The sequence below is a fragment of the Triturus cristatus genome, chromosome 5_2 (genome assembly GCF_964204655.1).
Source record: "Triturus cristatus chromosome 5_2, aTriCri1.1, whole genome shotgun sequence".
Classification (NCBI taxonomy): domain Eukaryota; kingdom Metazoa; phylum Chordata; class Amphibia; order Caudata; family Salamandridae; genus Triturus; species Triturus cristatus.
In genome coordinates, this window is record NC_140588.1 from 303980714 (window position 1) to 304005772 (window position 25059).

Consider the following 25059-nt stretch of genomic DNA (forward strand, 5'->3'; position numbering starts at 1 on the left):
CTTAGAATGAAGTATCACTCAACAAGATAATCATTGCGCTATTTAGCCAGGGACACATGCAACTATCAAGAATGGGGCAACACTTTACTGCTGGGTCGAGAGTGGTTGCTTCACACAGATTGTGTACCTTCCGTGCTTTCAATGAAAGGACTAACAGTGGTTCTGAAATGCTGAGCTCTGACCCACTCAAAAAGGATAAGACCCACGCATTTGTCTCCCCTTTGCTAAAAATGCAAACTTCAGCAATGGAGCAACTGCATTTATTCTATTCACTTTGAAAATCAGTCACATTGCTTCTTTTCCTTCATTCCCAGTCGTATGTCTGAGCAAGAAAGATTGAAAATCCGGCTTCTCTAAACCTGCACTCAAGTTAAGATCAGTTATTGCCATGGGTAGTTTTGGCTGTGCAAACTGCTGTGTCCATGACCCAGCAACTGCTAGCATTTGCTATGTGCCTTGACACTGTACCCCCTCAAGATTGGCGTGTTTATAAGTGCTATATTAAGGGGAAGATTTAAATATACTGTGCCACAATGAGATGCCATATCTATAAGTATCACTAGCAATACACCACTGCAAAAAATGTAGTGCGGTTGTCACAGCCTAGGACACTCAAACCAGAAATTCCCTGCAGAATATGCAGAAAGTAAAGTCAATGCAAGCCTTCAAAATTGTACAAAATTTGTTAATGCAAAAATGGCTGGTTTTATATTGTCTTAATCACAGACTTGGTTATTGTACGCCCTGCTGTATATCTATGTCCATGCCTCCATACACAAATTGCAAAATTCACCAGTTAGCGCAGCCGCGGCCATGGTTGGTGTATGAGTAATGCAGCATTCATAATTTGCTGAAATTATACTACTGCCATGTATTACTCCCTCTAAGACCTGCTTTCAATGAAAGACTAGATTGAAGTGCCTAAGAGATTCCAATGTTACCCAATAAACCAGAATGCAAAGTTCTGCACAATTACACGTTTGGTAGCATCAACAGAACACAAGAACTTGTTTTAAGACAGTGTTAAATCAGATTTCACCTCCTTTATTTCGATTCCCAATCTTTCAATTTTCAAACAAAAGCTAAATACAAATTTTAAACAGGAAAGCACTAATTTTACCCAAAGGAAGCAGGCTTTTACAGATTAACTTAAAGATTCTCAAACTTCAAAGCCTTCTTTTTCAAAACTATACAGTAGTTTGTGTTCATTGCACAGTCTTAAAAACAAAGCAAAAACAATCCCAGCAGAACCAGCTTTGACAAACCAAGCCACCTGACAGTCCAGACTGCTCAAAAGTAAGCATTCCTAAAAATAAGTTAAGAATGCTACTTTAGTAACCAGCATTTGAACTCAATCTGTTGCCATTATACAAAAGTATCTCTAGAAATCCATTCAAACCCTCACCACAGCAACTAAGGCATTAATCTTAGCCACTTTACAACTGCCTCTGCATAAACTAATCCACTGAGAAAAATACTTTCATGCAGTTCTGCCGAAACTGGAGAATTAAAAATTAAAGTGCCTGTAAACTTAAACATGGCCTTGTAAAAATTAAAAAAGCAAAAATGGCCAGTAACGCACAAGATGCATTTTCATTAACTTTCCCATGTTTACTGCCTCTGGTCTTTTCATTAATATGAAAGATAATGCACATTTCATTCATTCTATAATGGTCACATTAAAGCAATAGGGCTTTTACATCCATTACATTCACTTCGCACCCTTTAAATACTGCCAGAAAGAACATACTTAAAGATGTTAGGGAGCAGGACTAGCTCAAATGGGAAGATCAATGCACTTCTGAACAGTGTGCAACAGTCCCATTTCAATTCACATTTTAGCAGGTTGCACTGCAACAATCGGCAATGCACCCTCTTTCAAAAGGTCCATGCAGAAAAGAAAAAGTTCGACAAATGATTTAAAACAAAATCCAGGATGAACAGGTTTCACAACGTACAAGTGTTCTGAGCATGAGTCCATTTTCTTCTTAAATTCAGAGAATTAATGGCAAGAAAACGAGATTTCGCTGCTGTTGCATTCTGTGATCTTCTCCATTTGGCTGGCTGTAACCCTACTCTGGCATATAAGGGCGAAGATGATCCTCAATGGTGCCAACTGCCCAGTGGGTGAGTTGCTCCTGCGGCAGATATAGGCAAATGCTGCATAGCTTTAAAATTGTAGCTTTGTTTTTAGGAGTCTGAAAAACAAAAAGTCCTAAATTAGCAGGTTTTTTTTATGGAACACAACTCACTTTGATTATGCATTAAAATGGTCTGCAAAAGGTAACTCCGATCTAAAGGCTGTACTAGGAATAAGTACCATTTTGAGCACAGCTCATGCAGCCACATTCCCTGCAGAAAAAGTGTGAAGCAGAATGCAGTCACAAATGGGCTACTACCTGACTCAATTACAATATTGCATGCAACAAACTTCTCACAAAAATTTGGAATACAAACATTCCTTCTGTCTATTAAAATCTCGTTTAATAACCATGCAATTTTAGAATAGACTACTCAGAAATATAATGAAAGCCTACATGGGATAAACAGACAATGGGAAATAAACTAGGATAAAGTGCTACATAGTTTATAAACCAGTTAAGAGTCAGTGTCTTTGACCACAGTAGGTCACGGAGATTGTGTGGTTTACAAGTGTTGGAGCCATTAAGCTACTTTAAGATCATGGCACATTGTATTAAGTGTGCAAATTAGCATAAAAACATTTGGCTTCGATAAAGGTGCAAAAGCAATGCGTTTCTTCACTGGTGTACAATGTAACAGAGGAACACTACAGTTATAACTCATACGAATAGGACAAAACTAGTATTAGGAAATGCAGTACCTGCAAGATCTGTCTGTCGATGAAGAGAAACACCGACTGATTCGGATTGTTGATAACAATTCCAGTCTTATCCTTCCGGCTCAGTATGTGCATAAACTGTTTTTCGTAATCCCCATGATGAAATTCAAACCTGGCCTGCAGATGAAATAGTACAGCCATTAAAAACCAAACCTAATTGGTTATAAGTTTCAGGTTTTAAAACCCAGGACACTAGGCCAAGCAAACAAGAGCCTTCTGAGGGACAACATTGGAATGAAAAGGGTGTGTAGTTTAGAAGCACTATAGATTGAGAATGCTGAGAATAAGACTAGTCACTCAGTTACACAATTGGCAGATGCCAATTAAATTGGCATATAAAGGGATCCAATCGTCTTCACCACAAACATTTACAGCAAGATGACCAGTAGACGCATCCGTGATGTGATTAGTGCTAATTATTACACTAAGCAGACCTACACCTCAAAGTACATGCATCACAAAAGTGCACATCAGCCAGGGCGTTGGAAAATTATTAACACATGAAACAATGATCTATTAAAATGGACTGTTTGTCCAGGCCTAATCTTACACAGCACATTTTAGCAAGAGTATATCGAGTTTACCATACGGAGAAGTATGGACAGTGTTTTGCAGCAGGCAAAAATCAATGCCTATTACAAATCACTGCAGAGAAGTTTAGATTTGCCCATCCCAAAAAGTTGATCGTAGCACAAGAATTCCCCATACAGGAAGGAATGCGATTAAATTTACGCTATTGCTATACTTTGGTAGAACTGTCCTTTATAAATTTAATATGGGACTGTCAAACTGCAAGGAAGCCCATACATATTGATCAAGAACCTTAACACATGCTACAATCAGGGAGGACCAACTGACAGCAATTAGCTCACAGCAAAGATAATCAACTTCGGTTTGAATGCCAAATGTTAGAAAAAGCAAATGCTATTTTACTAACAATACTAGGCCCTTTAAGTAAAGACAAGAAAGCCATTCTACAGAACTTATACAATGGACATTCTATTAATTAAAAAGCAAGCAAGAGTAATCAGTCACAACCTGTAAGAAATTATGGGTCACTGGTTTATGCACAGGTCTTTAGGAGTGAAGTCTGACTTTGCTATTAAAGTAATTTTTTCAGCCATAGGTTTACTGGCATTTTGGATCACTGCTTTGCTGCATGGTCCACTTTTGGCTACGCTTTAACGGTTTACTTTTTCCCCTACAACGCATTGGAGGGGAATTCATGGCAGACTCCAGGATCGTGAAGTATTCAGACAGTCTACAGAAATAAAGCAAATGCCACCATTCAGCCTCAGTGAACTACTCACATTAAGTTCTTGTGGCAATATGCAGTAGACATCGCCACAAAAAACCTGCATCAGTCACACCTTCATTTGTGTGCTGTCCAGAGGTCAATCCTACAAATCTGGTCTGTTTTTTCTGGAAAGGATTTTCTTCTGATAATGGTCCACATAAAGTCAGTGTTCAGTCATATGATTGAATCAAGAACACAGACTGACTATCGACAGACCTACTCTGGAGATGGCTTGCAGTACCTAGGAGAATCATAGGTCAGATATTGGGCCGAATTTGCCAAGATGCCCAAGGGAATGCCAACTGTCTTGAACTTTTACTTGTGAAGTATCTTGATCATGCTGGAATATTTGACTGGTTTGTAACCCGCTTTATAATCTCAGAACAAGGAGTCAATTTCTGGGACTGTTGCATCATTTAACCTAGATATCACACGCTACCTATACCTAAATACTTCAGCTCAACCATATAACGTTTTTATAGACATGTGGTGGGATTTCAAGCCTGCAAAGTAATCCTGGGCACTTGTGTGGCAGCACATGATTTGGTTAGCCTGGAGAACTTCACACAAGACTTCTGAATGTTGGATACTTTGGTGTTTAAAAAAAAGTTGTGCTGCTTGTCACAGGAAATTCGATGTATCTACTTTTACGACTTGGTGAGTACTGGTTGAATGTCTAGCATGAAACCATAGGCCCATACAGGTGTACTTTCTTCACATGACTATTATACACATCACTCAACTTTGAGCCATTTCAAAGCACTTGCATTTAGATTTCAGCATGCACATCTATAGTACACTAGTACTTAAAGAAACTCACTCTTGTATCGCAAAATGAAAGGACTATCGACCAATGGCACCTACCCGGTCAGCAACAAGAACAAAATACCTGCACTGGCCTAAAAGGCTCATCATCAGACCCTTTCCATCGAGAAAACAGGAGGCAGACAATCTTCTCAATATCATTTCGAGGCCAGAGCATGAAGTCCATCTCTTGAGTACATCCAATAACGTCCTGTTAAGAAAAGTTAATATTGCTTTTCACACCCTTGGACAAAAACAGGAAGAATGTTGCTTTTCACTGTGGGTGTTAAAGATAAAGCTTTGTAAATGGAAGGCAAGACATCTGCCTATAAAACAAAAATTAAGAATGCAGCAGAACTAGAACTGCTAAATTACTACGGGATCAAAAGTGCCATTAATTCAGCTGAACTGGACTGTACCCCCAAAACCAGATTCTTTTATCGTCAAAGACCACGCCATTGATCGGTGTCTGTATTAGCCAATGTCTGCATGGTTACAAAAACAAGCTCACTCCTGCTGGCATATGCATCTTTGGTTAGAATCTATGATTCTCACCTTACACAACTGGAAAGAAATGGTATGCCCGTAAACACAAGACTGAGCCAGTGAGATGCTAAGTCACTTGCGACAAAAACCAAACAAATAAGGTGTATATGCACTAAACTATAGGAATGAGGAAGACCTCAAGATAAGTCAGTACAGCAACAGTAAGTGCAACACAAACTGAACATGACCATTTGTGGCTACGACAGTACTATGGAATATAATGCATGCTGGAAAAACAGTTGGGACAGAATGCAGAACAATGTTATACAATTCAATTTAAAGCTTTTATTCGATTTGTACATACAAATCATACAAGCAGAAGATACATAGTTAAAATGTTTAAAATCACCATATGAACACTTATAAGAAAAGATGGTAAGACGTTGTGCAAAAGACTGAAGTGCAACAATTAATAAGTAATCTTGCCATTTTGAGTCAACGTACTATTATAAAATGCAAGACATTCATAAATGAACAGACAGATGTTATACATTCACCCCTGTACAGAGATCTGGGCCTAAATCCATCGTTTTTTGCTCACCATGCCATTCCAGTTTGAGCCAAGCCAGGTCCTCCCTGGATTAGAAACAGTCATCCCAGGACCTGTTTGGTGTTTCACCCCTCTTCAGCTAGGATAGCTAGATTCCAGTGGCACGGAGAGCATGGGACCCACGTCTGGCTAAAGAATGATGGATAAACCCAGATCAGTTGACGGGGGTGAGTGATTTGCTCAAATGCTCCCTCCATCCTTTGGTATCGCCATATAATGCATGCTGGGCCTGGGACTAGAGTAGCACATCTAAACAAGTCAGTGGGAGTTGAGGGTTCACAATGTAATACATTTATGTATGCTTAAGCGCCTATTGTGTTGTGGCAGAAGGAGTGTAACTTTTATATTTGTATTTAAATTGTTTTATGAGGACTCGTTACTCAACCAAATTCTTATAAACCCAAGGACGCTAGTTCCCAAAATCACCAAGGAAAACCAGCAGGACAAGTGCGAAGCACGCTCCACTGGGTCAAACACTACTATGCACAATGCTCTATTTACCTTTCCCTGATGCCACCTCCATCCTTTAGATCTCTTGAGCCGATGCTGCTCTATGCTTTAAGCCACCATGTAACCCAAGCATGTGATTGGGCCACACCACTACCACGGGAAAACTACATATCCCAGCGGCACTTCGATATGAGCAAATAAGCTGTTCTTTCCGCACAATTTCTGAATTAGTTTAAGATGCAACCATTGACAGTCTTGTTAAACCCACATATACAGCCACCTCGTAATCTGAACATTGCTCCTTGTACACAACTTGGGTGCATTAACTACAATTCCCATCAACACTACTAGATCTCGTCTCCAGGCTATCAGGGTAGCTGGACCTCAGTTTTGCCTCCCGTTTGAGATTGGTGGAAACTAGCGGTTCCAGCCCCTTGCTTGGATGGGAGCAGGTTTCCACATGGCGGATGAAAGGTTTCCATCCGGACTAAGGCAAGAGAAGACACCTGCAGAGAAATACTGCTGCCGTTTGCTCCACACCCTGTAAATCACTCAAACGATAAACTCGTGCTATTTCAGGGACCTGCTTTTGTGTTGCATTGAAGTCATGGCAGCCATTTAACCTTCACCTCGTGTAACTTTCACGTCACTATTTGGTAGCAGATCTTAGGGCGTGATTGTAGAATTCTGTCTAGAGGGTGCGCTGGTATTTACTCCACACAGAGCGCCCCCCTCGTTAAAGTGTATAAAACGGACACCTTTGCTCTAGGACCGGGAACTCCACTTTATTTTCCAGTAAAAATGGGGTACAACCCACCACATACTTTGGAATGCATTTCCGTATGGTGCACTTAAGTCACGTCAGCTTGTTACCCCCACACTCAGATGCTACAATTTAAAGGTCTTCAGGCACGCGCTCGAGTTACGTTTAGATGTGGTGACGATATTTCAGAAAAGTGCACCGCTTGCTAAAACCTATAACATTTACAAGTCCTTTTGTTCTCCAGGACGGGGGAATGCCACATTTGATGTGGTTTCTTTAAAATCAAGGAAGTCATGCCCTACATCATAAAGTGGACCGCTAGGTACACAGACCTAGCACTCCAACCAGACATGAAGGTTGTCTCTTGGACATTGTAGCAGTTTCTCCCAACAACTTAAATTGTGCAGGCAATTTGACCCCCCAATACCACTCTTGTATTCCCAGTCGTTTTATTTCGAGCATCTGCATCTATGGATGTAAAGATAACTGCAGCGGCAGCTCCTCCGTTATGGCGGCTGAGCGTCGCCTCACTGAAAAATGATAAAATGGCTTTATCATTTTATTTCAGTACTGCCAACCGGCAAAGGCGACCTTTGAGCCTGATCAGGCAGGTTGCTTCCCTCACCTCCACAACAGCTCCTGGTGTGAGCACCTCACCCAGGTCGCTACTGCGGCCGGTCAAGTTCGAGGCTCGCTCGCTGCACTTGGTCTGTACTTTGCCACCTGTAATCTTCCTTTTGTTTCTGCACCCTTTATTTCATTTGTGCCCAGTGTTACGCTTTGCCTTTACCTTCTTGTTGCCCCTGTGATTGTGCCCTGTTCCACTGCTGCTCCTCACCTGTTTTCTCGCCGCTGCGTTCCTGCCCCCAGCTCGTCCATTTGCTGCCCTGCCCCCGCCGCTCCTCCCTCCCACATATGCTGGCCTCTGGCACCCCAAAGGCAAGCCCGTCTGCACCTGAACCATGCCCAGCACCTGAAACCCTGGCCCCCGTGAACGCCACGACACCCACCTCTGCTACGATGCCAGCACCCCGCATGCATTAAACGCCGGTCGATCGCGCACCTGCTGCCTGGCTGCCCAAAAGAGCACCCAAGGACCATTCTCCTGCCAAAACTGCAGCTTCAAATCACCAGCACCCAGCCCGCCAACCAGGAATGAACCCAACCACCTCAATCTCATTCTAAACACCCGCTCTGCCTGCAAATACACTGTTGAACTTTGTGAGTTACTCGACTCAACCTCCTGAGATGTCGCCTTCCTGACAGACCTGGTTGAACCCCTCCTCGGCACCAGACACCGCCATAGCCTACAAGATCTCTCGCAGGGACTGCACCAACAGAGGAGGAGGAATCTCCTTCATCCACAGGAACAGTCTCGACCAACGACTATACCCTCAGCACCGCCAAACACCTGCACTTCCAGATCCACAATGACCCCCCGATCCACAATGACCCCCCCAACACCACACTCAAGAGGAACCCTCGTCTACAGACCCCAACCACAGTTAAGCGACTCCATCGCCAACTTAGTCAGCACACATGCCCTCGCCTCCACAGAACTCCTCAGGGACCTGAACTTCCACCTCGAGAACAACAACCACACAACTCCTCCACCCTGATCGACAACCTCGGACTCAAGACGACTAGCCACAACGCCCACCCACTCCGCTGGCCACACACTGACCCCATCTTCTCCGCAAGCTCCCATGTCACTTCAGCCACACCACCGACCTCAACTGGACCAACCATCGCTGCATCGACTTCACCTTCCGGGAAGCCACCATGCACCCAACAGATACCTTGCAGCTGCTGGAGCAAAAACACTGAAGACCAGCTGAAGACCAGCTAACGACCACCCTCGCCCGGAGCCCACCCGCTGACCCTGCAACCTCAGTGGATCTACTACTGTCTGAACACCCTCACCCCGCTCAAGAAACCCTCCAACAGCCACACCAGCAAGAAAGCCAGCTGGTTCACTGTAGACCTCCAGGACCAAGCAAACCTGCCGAAAGCTAGAGAAGAACTGGCACTGAACGAACACCGGACAGCTACACGGCCCACAAGACCACCTGCAGACACAATCACCTCATCAGATCTGCCAAATGGGCCTCCTTCAAAGACCGCCTAGACAACAACGCACACAACAGCAAAGAGCTCTTCATCGTGAAGGAACTCTCCAACCCCAGCTCCAACACAGACATGCCACCTTCGCAAGACCTGTGCAACTCGCTGGCCACCTTCCATCGCAAGATCACCGACATCCATGACTGCTTCAATGCCACAACTGCCCGACAACCACTGAGACCTCTGCCCCCACGACCAACATCTGCCCCAACCATCTGCTCTCCTGGACCAACAAATGACGATGACACCATCCAGATCATGAACACCACCCACTCCGGATATCCGTCAGACCCATGCCCACACCACATCTTCAAAGCCAGCACCGCCATCGCACCCCATTTCTGGAAAGCCATCTCCAAGACAGCAACCTTATTGGAAAGCTGGAAACATGCAGAGATAAACGCCTTACTCAAGAAACCCAAGGACCTCAAGAACTTCCAGCCCATTTCCCTGCTCCTGGCGAAGGTCAGAGAAGAGTCAAATCACTGACCCGCTACCTCAAGGAGAATAGCATCATTGACCAGTCCCAGTCTGGGTTTTGCAGCAACCACAGCTCCGAAACTGCCCTCATTGCCACCACCGATGACATGAGGACCCTGCTGGACAGAGACCATGGCCGTCATCCTCATGGATGAACTCATCACCACACTATGCACACGCCTCCGGGATCCAAGAGAAGGCCCTGAACTGGAACACCCCCATCCTCTCCGGCAGAAAAGATCATCCACCTCCCACCCCACCCCCTTCTACTCCGAAGCCACCGAGATCTGCAGCGAACCCCAGGGCTCAGCCCAACTCTGTTTAACATCTACATGGCACTGCTCGCCCACGTCGCCCAACCTCATCTTACGACGAGGACACCCAGCTGATTCGGTCCCTTACCAAGAACCACCAAAACCAACCTCCATGAAGGCAGTTGCCAAATGGATGAGGAACAGACTGAGGCTGAACTTGGACATCCTTGGAGCCACCCCCTCGGCTGACTCCTGGTGGCCTACTGCACTGGGAACAGCTCCAACACCCACCAACCATGCACACAACCTAGGGGTCATCCTCTCCATGACTAAGCAGATCAACATGTCTCTTCCTCCTCCTTCAACACCCTCTGCATGATCTACAAGTGGATCCCCACCGAAAAGAGAATAACGGTCACCCAGGCCCTCGTCAGCAGCAGGCTGGACTATGGAAACACTATATGCTGGAACACCCTCCCCATCCACCTACGGCAGACCCATGACCTGCTGATCTTCAGAAGACTCCGCAAAACCTGGCTTTGAGTAGTAGCAGCACCCCCCCCTCCCCAAGCACCTTGAGACCCTCACGAGTATGTAGTGCGCTTTACAAATGCTATGATGTTAGGGCAGGGACATCCTCCCGAAAGCCCCTCCCGAGAGCCATGCTTTAGGGAGGAGAGTTGGGCACTTGTAAATGCGCATGTCTGTTTGGGCAGCCAAACAGACATGCGCACTCCTGTTTCTCCAACCCAGCTGTATTGCAACAGCTGCGTTGGCGAAAAGCTCCAAGCTCCCTGGGCCCGAGCAAGTCACGTTAGCCCTCAGGAGATTCATGGTGCTGATCTCATGCTGGCATCACCAGCAAGACAGCAGCACAGTAATCGCCCCCATGAGCCTGAGCAGCATGATCAGGAGAGGCGCAACAAAGCAGCTGTCGCAGTTTGGCAAAATTTGCTCTCACCCCTGTGTTTGCGTTGTCCCACCACCCCAAAATTACAGCAGCCACCATTGGGTACTGCCTTGCGGCCAGGACGCCATCATCTCTCAAAGTGGAGTCCACTCATTTGATGAATGGAGTGTTAAACTTGAAGCTACTAGTACCTTTTGGGCACAATGAGTGATTCATTAATAAGGACAGCCTCGAAAAAGTGTCAAAATGTAGTTTCTTTTGAGAACAGGCATGCATTCCCACCATATGCTCCGTTTCTATACAGTGTTCCATCCATGCAAGGATCTTGACCAGAGGAAGACCGTCACTAAATCTATCCAGGCCCACTAGGAAGGTTAAAATTACACACACAACTTGTCAGGAGAGCCATTCTCAAGGAAAGATCAGTAACAGGTTAAGGAGTAGTGAGACCTCAGAGACCAAAAGAATTTACTCAAACCATTGCGGGCCACAGTACTTTAAGGACCCTAACCGACGGCTACAAGATGCCCCCGGTTAATTGCAATATTTAAACTGGATTATTTTTGGACACTGCCCCAAAGAATAGAACATGTAAATATATATGCTGGACACCTGTAAATAGACATGTTTTTCATGAAATGTTGCATTGAATGAATATAGAAGTTTGATGCAAATTGGTCATGATTGCTCAAAATCTGTTTCTTGCTCAAAATCTGTTTCTTGCACACGATATAATGCACATGTGGTGTACTTTGAAGTAAATCATACAATTCAGTATCAGACATGATCACTTGTGGTTGCATGCCACATCTTTCCAATTTAGTAAGGTGATAGATCATGGATTCTAACCAAAGATACATATGCTAGCAGGACTGAGCACATGTATGAAACAAGTAGACATTGGCTAATAGACAGATCAATTACGTGGTCTTAAAGAAAATTAAATTAGTTTAGGGGTACACTCTTTAATACATTAATCTGATCGCTGCCCCATATTAACTTAATTGAATCACTCCCTGCCATGACAAATTCAGCTCAGTCACCAAACAAAACAAAACGGTTGGATCTAAAAGGTCTGAAACGAAATCTTACTTTAGAGTCTTGCTAGCCTTGGACCAGGGTCTTCAACCTTTCCTGTACTGAGCTACTTCTGTTAAATGAAATGCACTAAGCTACTAATTGTAGTGTTTACAATTTCTATATGTATAATTCAACCAAGCAAAACTTTCCAATTTAATAAGCTGGGCTACAAACAGGTGAGCTACTCTGGTAGCTGGAGAGCTACAGAAGGTCACAAGCAATGGGTTGGGGACCCCTGCATTAGACATTGTAATGCCACCATTTAGTGATTACTAAACTTATTGCAACAATTTGGGATTACTGTTTAGTAAAGATATTACAGTGTTAAAGACCTTGAGCTATATTATTGACTGTTTTGGGGGCTGAGGAATGCAATACGCACGTGCCGGTCTGCAACTCTAAGGCACTTCCATATTACAAAATGGCCTGCACATGCTAGCCTGGCTCCTTCAGAAATATGGATCGTTCCAGCGCACATTTAGAAACACCCCAATCACAACGGGCCAAAGTAGAGGCTGCCAGGAGGCACCCATCTACAGGGTGATCTCTCCTATCCTTGAGATCAGGCAAGGTCAGCCACTTCTGTGAAAAGCAAACCATTCCCTTCAAACAGCTGGTTTGCCTTTCGCCAAATTGATGTTCCCAGTGCAGGTTTGAGTTTGCACCTGCACTTGGAACAGTACATTGACTAAGGCACACGGTTCTAGTCTGCATCTGGTACACCCCGTTAAAAGCGAGGCAGAGTGAAGAATGAGACATTTGTAATACTGTCTTTCCTAGTTAGCAAAAAGCAGTATCAGTTGCTTGCTTTGGAGAATCGCTGGAAGTATTCATGCAAGTTTAAGGATTAATCATGCCTAGAAACTTTAGCCACACCCCACTGCAAGTTCAGATTCACCTGGTATTGTGAAGACTTTCAAACGGTGGCTATTTTATTAACGGTGATAATGAACCGGGTGTACACAAATACAGCTCAAAAACGTACCCACCCTGTGATATCCAATAGTCATTTGTTGGCAGCAGAAAGTGGGAGGGGTATAGGCAAGTGCAAAAACAAGTGAGCAGAATATTATGGAAAGCAGTCAAGCTCTAGTCAGAGGTTCTTCATGTGGGACCTCAAAGCTAAAAGGAGGGCATTTATTTCCTTAGCCGGTACAGGTGTTTAGGTTGTCTGGTCTTAATATATTCATTGAAAGACCTGGGAGGGGCATCCAGTGATCAATCTACGGGAATTAAATTGGTTGTTATACAGACAGGTTGTGGGTACTGCAATGCCTCAAACTTTAAAGAGAAATACCTTATTCGGGCAGTAATCTGGACAGAAGTGAGCTGGTGGCTGAACCACGTAGAGGCGATTTAATCAGGTGCCATCTGCTGGACAGCCAGATGTGGGGATGTTTCAGATAGAAGATGGTCCCAGGGATGGTTAGGTCTTCATATCAATTACCTCGAGTGCCTGGTTCCTTCGTGATATGCAGCCTGGCAAAGAACAGTGTGAAGAGTTGCATTTTTTTTTTTAAACTGACATCCAAAAAGGACACCAAGTCAATGAGCTGATGGGTCCGAGGTCCAGGACACTGGCAGAAGTTGGCAATCCACCTTCCAACACAGCTGCAGACTGAACTCATGATAACTGACATATTTCAGTGACTGAACACTATATCTGTAGGTCTTTATACTTCTAAGCTGGTGATAAGGCAAACCAATATGGGAACTTCGCAGCAAATCTGAATGTACAGGTACTGCAATTTAACTGGAGACCAGGAAGCCACAGAAGTGGATGCATTCCTTCAGGATTGGAGCGAGTTGAATTATGCGTCCCAGCCCCCACTATTTATGACGACCAGGGTGGTGACTCAGGCCAGATGACAACGCAAAGATTATCCTAGTGACTCCAATCTGGAGATAAAGCTGTATTCCCTCTTCTTGACATGTCAAGGGATGGTCCAGCGGTCCTAACATTCCAGGGAATGTTAAAAGGACTGGGGGAGAAGTCCATCCGAGACAATCTGACTGCATGGAGGATTTCTGGCAACAATGGAATATGCAGGTACTTTCAGACTGCTTCCTCATTTATTGTGCAGATATGTGCCTCCGGGACCCATAAAACACGACCAACATGGTCAGCCTGGAGCTGCGGGTGTCTCAGACTGATCCTGTGGGGACCAACATTGTGCACATCAAGGTTTCTGACAGAACTGGAGGTACATAGAGCATACTCCAATTTCTTTTAGATTGGACATTCCAAAAAGGCACGTTCGGTTGCAGGTAAGCCAGTTTTGCATCCTTTTGTTGGTCAACCTGTTGAAGGTAGCAGGTTGTATAACCTTCCCCCACCCCAAAACCTAGATAAAGGTATACTTGGGAAGTAAAAAAGTGCTAGGCCTGTGTACAAACTGGCAGGATAATCCTGGAAGCAGCTTTTTGCTCAACTGTCCAATTCTGTGCCTCATATCCAGCAAAAGGGTCTCTTGGAGTTACTTCCTGTGGGTGGGACAGTTTATTGCCATTACTGATCCACATTAAGTGGTCTCTTCAACACTATTGAAATAGCCGATGCAGGAACTGACATTTCCACATTCAGTGCCTATTTGACCAGAAGTGTGATCTTATATGGGACCTACAGCTTGAGTTCATTTGGAAGATTAGACTGGTCTTCTGATTCCATGTTTGAGATTTTACTTCAAGCCAGTTTCTCAATTTGCTGTAGTAGTAAGCTCTGAACTAACAAAGTTAAAGACTAATCACTTCCTTAATAAAAACTGAAATGTTCCTTCATGCGAACAGCATGTCTGCTGAAGCAAGTGTTGTAAAAAAGCAAATATAATACAAATCTATAAGTGTTGATAGTCTACCCTTCATGTGGATGAAAACAACATTTGACACCAGACACTGGCAAATATTTACAAACGTTTGTATGGACAATTAACCTACTTTAGATTATCTGTTTTGTCCATTACTACTTTATCACTTGGGGTCATTGTCAACTGTGTTAAAGTTGGAGATCTGGCTCCTACAGAACATAACTGTTTATAACCTTGATATCTAGATATCAAGGTTATATCAACGTTATACCACGATATCAACTGTTTATATCGTTGTTACTAAAAGGATGGGAGCGTTTAATTTTTATACTATCAAAAAACTAAATAAGGTGAAAAGTCTATATTTCTTAGAATAGTGACACTAGTATATATATATTTTTATTGTGATATATATTGTCATTACAGAGCACAACATTCGGTGGTGGAACTCCTGAGGAAGGCAGTGATCTGCCGAAACTCGTGTAGAGCTATTTTGGAAACCACCTTAACAATGTGTTCATTGAATTGTCTTGTTATATCAATTGTAATTTAAATTGTTTTTCAAACAAGATCATGTACATCAATATGATCAATAGTGTGTAGTATGAATGTGTGATGTATGAATGTGAGCTAGAATGTTGTGTTATTGCTGCTCAGTCTCTAGATTTTTTTTATAATGACCACCAAGTCCCAATAAATTATTTTTGTACTTTCTAACCTTCAGTGTCACTATTGCTCATTTCTGATATGTTGAGTTTTGTAGCATGATTGAAGTTGCCCTAGATTTACATTATGTATTTCCCTGTCTAGGTGAAATACACATTAGAATCAGGGGGCCCCTTTATCTTTGCAGCTATAACCTTGATATCCTTCAAGTAAAACCAGTGCTTGGGCCTTCTTGCTTGTAAAGGCAAAGCATGAAGGAGCTTTTTTGGGAGTAGGGAGGTCTCCTCTAACATTATAAAACCAGTTACACAAGCAAAAGAACTGAATCATTAACAATTTTAACACTATGGTTCAACATTTTACTGCAGTTACCCTGCGCATGGACTGGTAGCGCGGTGCATGAAGTTGTACTATATCCTTCTGTAGCAGCTCGAAGGAACTTTCCAAGGAATAGCTGGAATCTCGCACACCTTTCAGAATATTTTCTTCATAATTATTGGTCATAACTGGTATCACTTCAGACACTTCAAAAAGAGCTGACCTTTTCTTCTGCAAGAGAGAAAAAACGTTAGTTCTTAAAAGGGTCAGCTGTAAGCTTGAAATAATATTTCAAATTTAAAGCGGCGTACCTTGATTTACAAGCTTTAAAGGAGAGTAATCAATAGGTTTAAACATTTTACATGATCATTAGACAATATACAGTCTGAAGGGACTAGTTTTACATTTGAACAGCAACCAGGAATTTGCACTTTTCCTTTAAGCCAAACTTCTTTATTCAAAGAGCCTTTAGAAAAAACATTGCTAAGACACCACTACTAGTAAATGCAGAAACGTGGCGTTCAGTGGTGTCCTGTTAAGCTCTTGTGCCTTCAGAGTATTTGGGGCAGTAGGTGGCAATACAACTGGATAAGACTAAAGCACACGTAGCCTTGCTCTTTTCACAAGAGAACTTAGAGAATTTAGCCTTCGAGAATGAGAGGCAGGTATAGAAGCAAATACATGGGCTAAAACGCAATCGATTGAGACTTCTAACGTTTTAGTTAGTGTGTAAAGACTTGTGGGTGAGAGGAATACATGTCGTTACTACGCATTCCGTTGCAACGCATGCCTTTACCACCCATGCGTTACAACGGAATGCTTTTTCTATGCATTGCCTTTACCTCGATTTTTCCTTTAACCCGCTTTTTGGGGGGGGAGACCCCCCCCTTCCTTTTTTGCCTTTTTCTCATGTATTCGCCGACACTAAAAAAGGACTTGCGCATTTTTTCGAATGAGGAAGATGACGTTGCTTGCGTGGTAAAGGCGGTCGTGGAAGCAATACACGTTGTGAAGAAGTTTTAAGTACCGTTGTAAATGCAACGCGTAGAAAAGCCTTCGTGGTAAAGGTTGTTTCCCGGGTGAGAGACTAGCTTTAAACTGATGCGGGCATCTTTACACAGACAAGCAAATACCCCGAGGAAGGTAATTGTCAAAATGGTTTCTGAACGGATAGTGGCCTAGCAGCCAAATGGAGGAGCACCGAGGGGTGAGTAATGATTCTATGCATTTCTTGGCTGTTCACAATTAGCTACGACTTTAGTAGTTTATAATCTTGGGGTCAAGGAGCTTCGATTCAAGTTTTTTTTTTTTTTACATAGCACCTACTGATAAATTAGGTCACGGACGAAAATTAGATGCAAGCATTTTTCAGGGGGCTTGATTAGTGCATTTCTAGTTTAACATTTCAAATTATGACCTGGTAATTTTTTTATTTTAGGAAAAAGATTAAGCTTTTGAAAACTGGAACAGACTTTACAGAAAGGGCTTCACTTAATCTCATAGATTGCATTTGAATTGCTTGAATAGGTCTGAACAGATATACAGGCTTGAGATCAATTCTCTTACTGCATTGTGGTTCTGGCAACTTCGTATTCTGAGAAGCACCTCAGACTACAGTTGATCAAACCAATCTAATCTTGCACATCCAATATAACATTATTCAGGCCGACTCGAACGTTTCTCACTGCCAATCATCGCTACTGTATGTTGGGAGGGATTTAAACTAATCTGCCGTTTGAGACGTTGTTCCCCAAATCCGCCAGTTCTCAGAATTCTTAATTACCAATACACTACGGCAAGGATAAGTTTAACGTGTTAGATAACAGTAAAATGCAAAATGAAGTAATTTACACTTGGTCTTCAGAAGGACAGAAGTGTCACAAGTTCTCCCAGGGACTCCAAACCAAAGAAGGAAAACTATCTGGTTTAGGACATCTCACGTTAGTGGTCTTCCAGGGCTGTTCACATGTAAAAACTATGCAGACAATGGCCTTTGGGTTCACATTGAGCCCACCCCTTTTCAGCCAGTGGATGTGCAGTCATGCAGTGGTGAAAATAGGCACTAGAAGCCATCACTGCCAGCTGAGTAACTGCAGCACGCATACAAGTTGATCTGTGTGTCCAGCACAGCAGTAGGAAACACTGCATGGTTATATGCACTACAAGACGGGTCTGTCACTAACATCACAAAGGACGGAGACTGATTCGAATTTCTAGTTTCTACTCCATAAACAGGTACCACATTTTGGTGTGCAGCCTAGTGATTTATTAGGCAATTGACAATTAGGAAAAAGTGTTTTGGGGCCTCAGTAGGATTAAGTTTACTAGAACTAACCTGCTCAAATGTCAGTTGCCTAGTCTTACTTAAACCAATACATAACATTTGCTCTTCTCGTTCCCTCACTGCCTAGCTTCATACTCGAGAGAACACTCGCCATCCATGCCACAAGTTGGGGGAAATCTCAATTAACCAACGCTAATTTTGCCCGCAGTCTGACCCGTTTCTGAATCTTTCAGAGCAAGTAAATATGTGTGTTACTGTAAAGAAGATATCAGTAGTGTCATGCAGGAAAGACACAAATATAGTCACACTCGTGGTTGAATTGTCAGACAAATTGTATTGCTAACTGGCAAGCGTGAATGCGTTCCAATGAGATCAGAAAAAAAGGCTGTTTCCTTCCCACACTGTTACCCTTTAAAAGCTTCTATCGAACTGCTCAGGTTTCCACCAAATCATTGTTATCCGCTATATGGACGTCCTGCGATAGCTAGCTCCCTCTAAGACCTTCAGTACTCCAAATGGCTTAGGTATTCAGAACGTTCAATCAAAGCAAACACTAAGTGGCGACTTTTGGAATTAAAATTATTATTTAACTGGAGGTTGGAAACTGCAGCTTGAAATTAGAGAAGTTAATACATATGGACATTACTTTCAACGGGTGATAATCAAAGCCCCTCGCTACCAAAAAGAAAGTGAATCTAACATTTCAATGGTTTCATTAAGTACAGGCATAGCTGGCAACAAGTGCACTTAAAAGGTATCAGCTGACCTTTGGCTTTACCAACAAAGTTGCAGACAGTGCACAAGCATCCGGGGAAAAGAAAGTGGCCAGCTCTAGTGCGAAGATACATGTTACGTTATGACGCAGGTGGCATCTTCATTAAAATGAAAGCTAAAGGTGGAACACAGCTGGACGGGTACGAGTAAGCAAGGGACGAGATCCTATGGGTGATCTGGGACCGCTTGTGAGCCACCTATACAAGTAGACAATTCAACGGGCAAAATGTCAACCCCAAATCGAAGTACTATGCTCCGTTCATCCTATACGTGTGAGGCTTATGTCCACATAACGATTGTGTGTTAGGTTCCCTTCAATGAAGGAAAAATCTGAGGGGGCACAAGTTAAACAGATTAAGTCAGTTTGACCTTTATTTGGAGACCTATTATTGGGGCGAAAAGGGTACGAAAATGGGCCGCACATAAAAGTTAACATTAGCACGCCAATCAAGCCTAGAGGGCCACAGCTCAAATAGAGGGCAAGAGACTGTCACCACAGTTGCACATTCAACATTGCAGTTAAGTGATGACATACCGCGCCTTAGAGGTAAGAGGGAGATTTGGACAGGGCGAAGATGCATTCGCCCAACGGAGTTGGCATAATCTCAACAGCAGGAATAAGGCACGGCAGAAAAGCTGGAAGGAACTATGAAGTTTCTAATGTCACTAGAGACCCCCGATTTAATGTAGTGTGCAATGGACTGCCACTACAGTCTGTGCTTACGTTTATAAACTATTGACTAAAGAAGGAAAGGAAAGTAAACATTTATTCTCAGTTTTCTGCCCTTCGACGTATCTGCAAATTTAACTCAGTGCAAACACTGACTGCTCTGAGGACTACACAATTCTAATTACCTATTTTTGGATGCACCTATTTTTGGATGCACCCGAAGGACACCAACAGCTTTTTTTATTTACTCTCCCAGCCTAGGCATGTTAGATGATTCCAAGTCAAATCCTCATGACCACGTGCATTGCGTGGCAGCATGAACAGTGCAAATCAGAATCATTGGGGAGCATCTTGCCCAAGTAAACCAGATAAGATGTACATTGTGATATTGCACATGTGTTCAATTGAGTGGTTTAACAGTACTTAAAAGACGGAAGGAGGGGGTATGAAGCAGTATGTAAACACTTTACCGCTCGGGCAGCACGAGCGCATATAATTCACTCAACTATAACTACATTTAAGAAAACCACGTATTAAGATTTACCATTACCGTGTAGTGGGCTACACTGAAACGCCCAGACAAGAATGAATTAATGTAAAATTAAAGCACAGGTCTGAACACGGAGTTTGTTTTACCAACTAAGGGGCTTATTATCAAGCCAGGCGATAAAATTATCGCCGCTTTATGGGCAGAAAACTGCAGCTAAAACGGCGATAATTGACTTGATAATATGCTCTATGGAATTCCAATTGAAGCCCGTGTTAGATGTGAAGGACGTCTAACATAGGGTTCAGTTGGAATTCCATAGAGCATATCAAGCCCATTAGCGCCGTTTTAGCGGCAGTTTTCTGTCGCTAAAACAGCGATAATTGTATCGCCTGGCTTGATAATATGCCCCAAAGTACCGAGTTAATTTAAAATTACAAGACTTGCAAGCCATGAAGCTTATTTTAAGGCATGGCGGAGTTAAGCAAAATAAAATGTACTGTTCCCCTTTTAGTGCTCTATACTTCAAGTAATGCTGCTCCATAATATTAAACACAGCGTTCCAGGCTAAACCGGAAACAGCCCATCTGCAAATAAATATCGGTCATGCCCCAATAGCAATTGTCCAGGCCTAACTACCTGTCATACTAAGGGCATCGCTATCAAGAAAGCGATACTGACTATTGGCCAACAAAGTATTCTCTTTAAGCCGGTCTCTTCTGGGCAATGTCGCCAAGGGACTGAATCCTGTAAAAGTGTCTAAGTCTGTTTATAAATGAGCACTTTTTAAAGTACACCCAATACACGAAGTTAAGTATTCCATTTACACCAAATGTAAAAATATTGTAACTCAAGTTTGTCACGTTTTTACAAGATTTACGTGCCAAATCTTATGTTCGCCTTTTGGCTCCTAGGGCAAAGGACAGACGGCTATTTTAAAGCCACTTATGAAATTCATACAAGGTATAAACTCCAATCTCCTTCAAATCCAGTTTTTAAAGTCAAATCTCTGAAAGAGCTCACCTTCTGTTGTGTTACTTATTCTGTCCTTGCGACTTGCCTCGCGCTGCCTTCTGCCTCGAGCCTTCGCCCAAGGTTCCATGACGTTTACCCGTTCGATTATGGAACCTTGGGCGAGGGTGACGGTTGGAAGGACAGTTGAGTTTTGCCAGTTAGAGTGTCAGACGCCTCTTGGTGTCAGGGCTTTACCGGAATAAACTTTATCATTATATCCTTACCTGATTCTGGATATCATTACAAATTGGCGACGAGGATGGGATACGTGCGACACCCTGCGAGTCCACTGGCTCTAGTCCTTTTGTTTTATTAAGAGGCAGGACACCTATCACTAAAGACTGTATTGGGTGGTCATTCCCTAAGAAAGTTGACTGGTCTGTGGAATCGGTTAATAACAAGATTACACGTACCCAGCAAAGGAGTAGAGACCATTATGACTAAGCATTCATGCAAACATGTCAATATTCATGTAGGACAGTGGGTTAGAGTAAAGAGTAGTGGTTTTGTCAAAAAAGGATTTAGGCGCTATTCGCAACCCCTTATGGTCAAGGAAATCTTTTGCAATTCTGCGCGTTTGAGTGATGGGAAGGTGTGGCATTTGTCGTCCCTGTCATTGTGCCGGGGAGATGGCACCTTGCCCCCACAGTACTCTGATCCAGGAAGGAGGAGTGGTTGCACCTCTTCTAGATATGATTGGATTCTTGACGACGACATCCACCAGGGATATTCCCATGTAGGTAGCGAGGTTCCACCTTCAAACGATCCTGGGGAGGGCACCAGTGGTTGTTCTGTCTTGAGGGGGAATTCCACCAGTCTTAGTGACTCTAGTGTTGTTTCCAATGATCAACCTATTCCTGAGAGTTCCGCTGGGGAGACCATTGTTCGCACGTCATTTGATTCCACAACTCGCAGTGCTGACGATACTCCCCAAGTTGGAATTCCTGAAACGCCACAAGATGGTTTTCCTCCTCATGAGCTTGACGTTGGTGTTCCCAATGTTAAAGAGTCCACCGTTAGTAGACACAGGAGAGATAATTCCTCCTAAAAAGTTACAAGATTTTGTATGTGATTAATTACATATTGTTTCACCTCTTGCCTTTGATTTTCCTGTAACCATATTTTCCCTATAGTTCTTTCACTACTTTGTGGTTCCACTTATCCCGTTTAATTTTATTCTGTAAATGAGGAGATGTGTTGTGTTACTTCTGTCCTCGCGACTTGCCTCGCGCTGCCTTCTGCCTCGAGCCTTCGCCCAAGGTTCCATGACGTTTACCCGTTCGATTATGGAACCTTGGGCGAGGGTGACGGTTGGAAGGACAGTTGAGTTTTGCCAGTTAGTGTGTCAGACGCCTCTTGGTGTCAGGGCTTTACCGGAATAAACTATCATTATATCCTTACCCGATTTCGGATTTCATCATTACACCTTCTACAATACGTTAAGCACTTTGTATGGCCACGCCCCTCCCGATCACTACATAACTTCTCGCTCACAATATTTCCGCACCAAGTCCCGCCCACCTGGGAGGGATCCTCTAAGGAGGCAGAACAGTTGCAGGCGGGTCAGTGAGTTTAGGAATGGAGTAATGCTTGCTACAGCAACTGAAGACCTTTCCAGTTGAAAACGCGTGTATACCCTCTTAACTCCACGCACATAAATGTGTATATATATTGACACCAGCCTTGTTAATATTCACCACGCAGTACTTACCGATGGACCAAGACAAAATAACTTTCAGACTTGGCAATACGATGGTGAGATGGGAATAGAAGCGATTGTTAAGACGGCATTAGGGGCTGGTAGAGCGCCAAACAAGAACACAATGCAAATCAAACTACATAATAAAAATGGTAATGTGTGTTTTTACTACATTGAAATGTTAATTAACTTTGGTGGCCGCGTCTGCACAGCACTTTCACCCCAGCGCAACACTGCATTAATGCAGACTTATTAAAAGTACGTCTTTCACTAAACATACGATTTGGAGGCAGTAGGGGTAAAAGTCTTACCTTGTCCTTAAACACAACTGCGACAAACATTTTGAAGTCAAACTGGTCAGCCAGGGATTCTTTTTTCTTCCTGAGCTGAGCACGAAGCCTGTTTAGCGCTTGCTTCTTCCGGGAATTTGGGTCCCCCATGATTGCTGTGTGGGAGATGCTGTCACTATATAAGAGCACTTTTTTCCTTATTAGGAACCCAGGTCACCATAGAAGGGCCATGGTCACCACTTACTAGGTTGGCTCGAATACAAAGCTACCTTCAAACCCAAAACGAGCGCGGATCGGTCATATTTACTGTGGGTTTAAGAGCAGGCAGGCATCCAACCATGGTGGACGGCTAATTTTGTGACAACAAAATGCCCACCTGGAACTGAATGCATTTAGGCCAACTAAGTTTGACCGCAAGGAGAGGGGAAGTGGGGTGTTCAATCCCTTACAAAAGGTAGCAAGTTATGTGTCCCATAAAATGCAACTGGCATCAGCCCAAACCTTTACCATCATGTCATCCCCTCGAACACAAAAAAATGTCAACAAAAAAAAGCAGTGGTCACCCAGTCAAAATCATGACTGCACTTTGTATTTTCCGCGATTTTTCGTGCTCAGCGGCCGGGTCATTTGTGGTGGTTAATAGTGCAGGGGCTGCAGCGCAGAGACTAGGTGTCAACGGCTACTCAGATGCAAATGGTAAAAGGGGAGAAAAACAGGCGAGAAACCGCCCGAGACCAAAATCAGCAGCCCTCCACCCTCTGTGCCTGTCTGTGTCTCCCGCTGAGCCGCGGCCGCTCCCTCTGGTGACAGGGGATCATCGTGGAGAGTCCCCCGACGGGGTACATCTGAAGGCCGCTCAGGGCCACACTCATGGTCGCGGGGACGCCCGCATTGCTTGCTAGGACGCCATCTTACAACTCCCGACAGGGAATCATGAGTAGCCCGCACACGACCTCTGTTAACCTTTACTTAAACTGATTTAAAGACTATTCGGTCGCTACTAATCCCCCCGTGCTTTCCTTCCCCTGTCTTGTTCGTTTAACCCGAGCATGTTTATGCGGTTGTGAAATAGTGACGGGCCTCTCCGGGACGCCTCTAAGATGGCGGCAGGTGGAGGGGCGGCCGCCATCTTTTGTTTATCTGCTTCCTTGACTCGTTACCACTTACTCATAAACAAGACCCACAAAGCACCGCCGCTGGACTATACTCAATAGATAGATATATATATCTATAGACTCAGAGAAATAAAAAATAAATAACGCCGCCGCCTCGGCCGCTCACGGGCGGAGCAGTGGGAAGGGGCCGCCGAAACCTCCGAAGGCACTCGGCGTCCGCAGGGCTCCGCGCCCGGCGCTACTGCGTCATATTTCGCTAGCTGCTCCGTGCAGCTGCAGGCAGGGGCCTCTCGTCGGGCTCCCTCCGCCCCTAGAAAACCGCCTTTACAAGCTCGCTTTATCTGCACCAAGACGAACACCACCTCCCTGATTCATGCTCTCCAAGCGCGACTAGCTGTCAGAGGAGGTGTTCCCTGTAACCTCTTATAGGATCGGTTGCATCACACGCCCTTGACGCCCATCCCGGAAGAAGACGAGTGCACCTACCAGCAAGGCCTTCGATAGGCGCTGCCTTCCCTAGAGGCTCCACCCCCGCTCGTGATTGGTCAGCATCAGCATTGGTCAGCAGGTCTGTTCCAGTATTGTCAACGTAATGACGTTACAGTCGACGTGGATCCTGTGACGCACCTTAGCCTTTTAGCTGCCCATGACGCTTCAACCTCGGGCTGTCACGCGCTAGCAGATAAGAAATGGAAAACAGACAAAAGTGCTCATTTCAATAGGACATGGAAAGAGGACAAGTAGGGATTTTTTTAAACAAGTGTGGCTTAAGAAAAGAAAAAATAGTAAATCGGCATGCTTTAATTGCCATATATGTAGC

General features: G+C 43.9%; 1 protein-coding gene across 1 annotated transcript; it reads right to left on the reverse strand.

Moving 5' to 3' along the window:
- Positions 1 to 1028: 1028 nt before the first annotated feature.
- C5_2H6orf62 (chromosome 5_2 C6orf62 homolog) lies at positions 1029 to 24729 on the reverse strand. Its single transcript, XM_085607063.1, has 5 exons — positions 23146 to 24729; positions 15961 to 16137; positions 5047 to 5172; positions 2843 to 2977; positions 1029 to 2198 (listed from the first exon to the last, which is right to left on the reverse strand). The coding sequence occupies exons 1-5, from the start codon at positions 23272 to 23274 to the stop codon at positions 2073 to 2075; spliced, it is 693 nt and encodes a 230-aa protein (XP_085463189.1). The 5' UTR covers positions 23275 to 24729; the 3' UTR covers positions 1029 to 2072.
- Positions 24730 to 25059: the final 330 nt, after the last annotated feature.

Bases quoted from the DNA above. Each gene is read 5' to 3' on its own strand.
- C5_2H6orf62 (XM_085607063.1), bottom strand. From the start codon at position 23,274: ATGGGGGACCCAAATTCCCGGAAGAAGCAAGCGCTAAACAGGCTTCGT. The intron at 2,978-5,046 runs GTATTTTGTTCT...TTTCATCTGCAG, and splicing joins AGCCTTTTAGGCCAGTGCAG to GCCAGGTTTGAATTTCATCA. The intron at 2,199-2,842 runs GTACTGCATTTC...TTTGTTTTTCAG, and splicing joins TCGACAGACAGATCTTGCAG to ACTCCTAAAAACAAAGCTAC.